Genomic DNA, 5,515 nt, shown 5'->3' with positions numbered 1-5,515 from the left:
GAAAATCTGTATTTGTGATTTTTTAATTCAAAAGCAATTTGCCATCTCTCAGAAAGACACAGAAAAAGTCAGCAAGACTTAAGAGACTTCAGACACAAAACTGTCCTGCCTGTGTATACCACAAACTTCTGCAACTTCCACCACTCAGCGCTACCAGAGAAGAATACTGTGACTTATTTAAAAAGGATGAACAACACGGTTCTTTTGTCATTACAGCAAAAACTCTGCAACCAGTCACTAAAAGCCTTGGTCTGACTCTTATTCCCCACCTTAATCTACATGGTTCTAGAAGTTATCTTCGTTCACTGAGAACTTAAGTAGTCAAACATTCACCATCAGTTAAAAAAATTTTTGAACATGAAGGTGTCCGACTTACTCTGGTTTTGTCAGGTTTTGTTGAGGTATTTCAGCCGTTCACATGGAGGACAACACTCTTTGCTTCATAAACTTACTTCTCAAACTAAATTCTCGAGTTACGAAATTACAAATCCATAAGTACAATTACATATAATGAACGGTGACAGCATTAAAGGCTGTAATTTTAGGAAGACTCAGAGTGATATCAACCACCTACTCCAGATACATTTTTTCTTGTACAGTTAAAATCCCCCACTGCTTCCCGACCAACAGTATGATTTTATCCCAAATAAATTTCTGGTAAGAGCTGAAGTGATACTTGAAAACCTGATTTTTTTTTAAAGTAAAGATTTAAGAGTGTGGGTGGCTTTTCTTTCCTAAAGCCTGATGGAGATTTTAACAAAGCACAACTTTCCATGGCTACTGTAAACACAGAGGGAATCCACCCGTCCATTTGTTTTTCCCATGACACTTCCATCAGAGGGCAAGTCACATCAGTTACCCTGTGACCTTCCTACTGATATTTTGTTAATGACCAGACAAGAAACAAGGAGTTTTCTGAACACAGTTAAAAACTGGCGTGCTGTTGATGTAATAGCTATAATTTGAAGCTACAGTATTGGAAGACAAACAAACTAGTTCTAAGACATAAAGAGAAAGGAAACAAAAAAGAAAAAAGAAAGAAAGGGAAAAAGAGTAGAAATCCCAGTGACCTTGCATCTTTCAGAAGTCACCAATGCCTCTCAGCAAGCAGAAGAATATCCTGACCGGAGTCACTACTCATTTCACATTCCCAGTCAAAGTTATCAGGAGCAGCACCAAAGTTTACTGAAGACTCCACTGAAAGCTGACCAAATCAAAACAAATGCCAGTATCAAAAGGCCAGTTTTTCTTCACTCTCCCTGGTACAGTCAGGTGTAGTTGTGCAGTAACAACTGCCATTTTACTGCATTTCCTGAGAATAAAGAGTGGGGTTAAGGGAGGGAAGCAAACAAACAATCTGACCAGGAACAAATAAAAATAAGCTCAAGGTCTCTTATATCAATACATGTCTATATTAGACTTTCCACATGATATCTGAGCTGCCTATATTAAGCCTTTCAAGCCAGTCTTCCACTAAATTAAGCTCTTGAGTGGCTTAAAGTTCACATGATTTTTAGAGCCTATCTAGGCAGCTATTCTTTCTGCATCTCCTCTATTGAAAGTTTCTTTATGCTACATTTTTCACCTTCAGTTCCATTTCTCTGATGAAACTTTGAATGTGTTAAGTCACATGACATCAGGAAGCACATTTCATCTCTTTTAGAGAAAAAGGATTTCAGAATGAGGTGGGATCAAAGGCAAGAGTGTCACAGTTGATGACAAAATAGTTTCAGTACTTAAAAATCTAACAACATCGAACCCAAAAGGTGAAATACACTCTCATCACTTCTAATCCTCACGTTTTCCCAGTAATTCCTGTAACAGCCTCATGATGACTTGAAGGAAATCTGTACTGCTCTAAAAGGCCACATACCCACCTCAGTCTTTAATTTCATATTTGAATTGTCTCAGAATAATTCCAACTAGAAGTCCTAGTTAGGAAGGCTAATAAATGTATTATTAAATCAGTCTAAATGCTTTCAGTTCTGTTTAAACATTTAAGTTACTCTATTTCCTTGCTAGTCTGTACAGACTGCAAGTTTTAATACAGATCTACTGTTTGCTTTCATCCAAGCTCCCTTCATATGTGTAGAACCAAACTGCTCATTGAACAAGACCTCCTGTTTCTTACAGCACCTTTGACATCAATTTCATCTGCGTTCTACTTTCCTTCCTACTACACAGTTCACCAGAAAGAAACACAATTTATTTCAATTGCACTCCATTTCATAGCAGTACATACATTAAACAGCAACACCTGGGATACAAGATGGGGTATGGGAGGGGGTTTAGGGTTTGAGAAGAAAATATTGTTGAAAATATTTCTTTTACCATGTTCCTTTAGAAAGACTTTCGCCATACAAACTGAAAATTGCTCAACACCTGTGCAAAGCAGCTGTTCCTCTGTATTTTAGAGATAAATAAAAATAAATAAATAAATAAATAAAAATCAGTGCAGACAAATTCTGAGCCACCCTGTGATGAATACAAACACCCTACTGGAAGTAGACTTATCTTAAAGAAGAGCAGGTAAGTTAAGTAAACATGGAGAAAAATCCATTGTATTCAGTGTATCTGTATGCTCTTTATCAGGAGGTGAAATGGGAATTTACAAGAGGAAAAAAAAGTGAGCCATAGAGAAACGAACAAGAAGAACCTATCAGATGTATTTTGCTCTAAAACACTTTAGATTTTTTCAGTCTAATCCCTAAGGACGTGGGCTTCTACTAGAATTTAAGTGCAATTCTGTTGCCAATATAATCCTACCTGAACTAGTGGGGACAGAAGGGGGAGTAAAAAGAACCAACAATAAGGGTATTCTTTCTGTCTGATATGACCTCCATCTCTGTCCAACTACAATTACACTCCTATACTTTGCAATGTCATGTTACAAATGCTAAAAGCGCTACAAAAACATCTCATTTTCTTCCCTCTGCTTTCCTACAATAGTCTGAAAACAATTGTAGCACTGAGATTTTTGAGTGTGTTATAGATTTTAGGTATTGCAGGTAGTGCACATCCGAAGTATTTTTATAAAGCTTTAAAATTGCAAAGCTTTTCATTAGGAAATGTCATCTTCCTTCAAGTCAGTCAATCACAGACCAAGGAACAGCTATTATGGGCATTATTCCAAAGCTAAAAAGCTCCCAATGATAGAAGGGCCCTTTAAACTACTTTGGCTCCAAGCTGAAGTGGGTTTTATAACGAAGAACATGTGAAAAATGAAGTTAAACTTTATTAGGAGCAGTTGCAAATATTTTTTTACAAGTTCACCAAGCATACTCATTCTTTTAACTGAGTTCAGGCACAGCCAAGTTGTGCAGAAGCAAAAAGAACTAGTAAATTATAAAAAGTTGTTCCTTGTTTGATTATAGCAACAAAGATCAAGCTGGGGGGGAAGGATCTAAAGAGCTTTCCTGCCTTTCAGCCACCAAAATATAAGAACGTAACTCTCCAACAGCAATCTAATATTCCAGAGCCATTGGACTTAAAAACTGTTCTTAAAAAAAAGTTCTACAAAGAACATAGTTCATATTGCTCATAATTTAGGAATAATTTTGAACTGTTTTGCTTTTTTTCCCCGTTTTAAAGTTCTGGTTTTAAATTTAGATACATATAAGAAAAGCAAACTCAAATTGCATCCAGAAAACAAGCTTAATAAAATGACAACAACCCTAGTTCAGGTCCTCATGTTTCAAAGGAAACACCCATGTCTAAGCTCCTTATATTGTAAGAATTTTCATTTTAACAGAATGAAGTCCAGGATATCAGTGAGACAGGCATCACTAATGGCATACTTCAATAAATGGGCTAAGAGCTACCAAATTACCTATCAGCATATATACAAAGATTAATACACATACAATATAAATATTAACACCAGGATTGTCAAGAGAAATCAGTGACAAATTAATTGTCCTACAAATATAGGACAATTTGAGTACCTCAAGTAAGTGCAATTTCTTTGCAGCTGAAAGCCTAAAAAACTGTGCAAGCAATTCTTCTTGCACCAAGCTGCCTGTTTCCAACACAGCACATTTAACAATAATACCACAACTTAAGAGACCTGATGCCCAAAGTAGTTTTATCTGTAACCTTAAAATAATAGCTATCTCAGATTCCTTCTGGTTTATTCTCAAAAAAATCTCATGGTGGTAAATAACATGCCAGTTTACTAATGTTAGATGTGGAGGCAGGGAGGGAGGCAACCACAGTAAACAGTGATCCTTGACCCACTGAAGCACAGTACACTGTCAATAACCTACTTTTGAACATCAAAGCGTAAGTCTATATCCCTGCCCCACCAGTCTAAAGCTGCATCTGAGAACACAACAGCAGCTCAGCTCAGCAGTATTTGAGAAAGACGCCAGGCAGCGTTATGCAGTGCAATAGTCGAAAAACAGCATTCAGCTGAACTGCTGAGTAAGGGAAAATGAAAAGTACTAAAGCAGTGTTTGCCATGCTCCTTTCCTTTGTCTGAGTTAATTTAAAACATGGCTAGCAATGCCTCTGCACACACACTACATACATCAGTCAAAGCTCAGCTCTAGGAGCGACAAACAGTATTGGGGGATTACAGCTCCATAACAGCCCCTGCTGTACCTGGTTTTCAACTCCTTTTGCTCCTGATCATCTGTACAGCATTCCTCCTGTCTGGTGTCTCCTCTTCCCCACCAGAATCTCACCATTTGGCTAGCAGGCTTGCTTTAAGTGTCGCTTCTATTTGTGTTTCCCCCACATGAAGAGTTCTTGATGCTGTAAGGTCATTTGAATGCAATTGTAACTTTGGCTCACGGACAAGTTTCCTCACCCTCTCTTGGCAGAGCAGTTACACAAACTACCAAACTGAATCAAACAGGGTTAGGCTACTCCTCTTTTCAGTCTGCTGCATTAAAACCTTGATCTTTTAAATGCGTATTATGATATCTACATTCTTAACCATGTCCAAAATTTTTATTTTGAGCACAAAGCAGTATAGACAACCATACACAAAAATCCTCTGGACAGAACAGATGGTAGCAAATCTTTTCCTTTTAAACATCATGAAAACACTGCAAAGTGTTTCCAGAGTCTCCACAAAAGTAGTAAGATTTATCTACACAGCAAAATAAAGCCATACTTTAAAACCGCATACATCTCAAAAGACTAAGGCTTTCTGCTGCATGTCTTGAAACACTCATGGAAAACAGAGCTATGAGTTCATCAGGCAATCGCACATGTACTCCAACAAATTAAACCCCTTTTTCCTGAAATTACCCTTCAAAGTAAAGCCAGTCACAAACTCTGCCCTTCTCAAAATGGCTTTTTTATGTAGGGTATGACCTGTCACCTCAACAAACTTCTGAGATTTAAGAATTTGGAAATATTTTATTGTTCTTCAAGAAAACTGTGAGCAATTTCCTTTATCTTAACTTCTCCTCCAAGACAAGTCACAACAGTTCTTCTCAGCTAGCCTCCTGTTCCCTCACATTAAGGACAAGTTTGCCATTGCAGCCACCTCTTCTCCCAGCAGCAA

The 5,515-nt window shown here is 37.6% G+C and overlaps 1 protein-coding gene across 3 annotated transcripts in view; it reads right to left on the bottom strand.

Moving 5' to 3' along the window:
- The window catches only part of TRAK1 (trafficking kinesin protein 1), a 101,027-nt gene extending 96,324 nt beyond the window's left edge, over nt 1–4,703 (bottom strand). For all 3 annotated transcript variants that reach the window (XM_017734498.1, XM_017734497.1, XM_017734496.1), the window contains exon 1: nt 4,603–4,703. In XM_017734498.1, the coding sequence (XP_017589987.1) occupies nt 4,603–4,688 (86 nt within the window). In that variant the 5' untranslated portion in view covers nt 4,689–4,703. The remainder of the gene's footprint in view (nt 1–4,602) is intronic.
- Nucleotides 4,704–5,515: the final 812 nt, after the last annotated feature.

This window comes from Corvus brachyrhynchos, unplaced genomic scaffold, assembly GCF_000691975.1.
Source record: "Corvus brachyrhynchos isolate BGI_N302 unplaced genomic scaffold, ASM69197v1 scaffold94, whole genome shotgun sequence".
Classification (NCBI taxonomy): domain Eukaryota; kingdom Metazoa; phylum Chordata; class Aves; order Passeriformes; family Corvidae; genus Corvus; species Corvus brachyrhynchos.
This window is presented reverse-complemented; position numbering and strand designations above follow the sequence as displayed.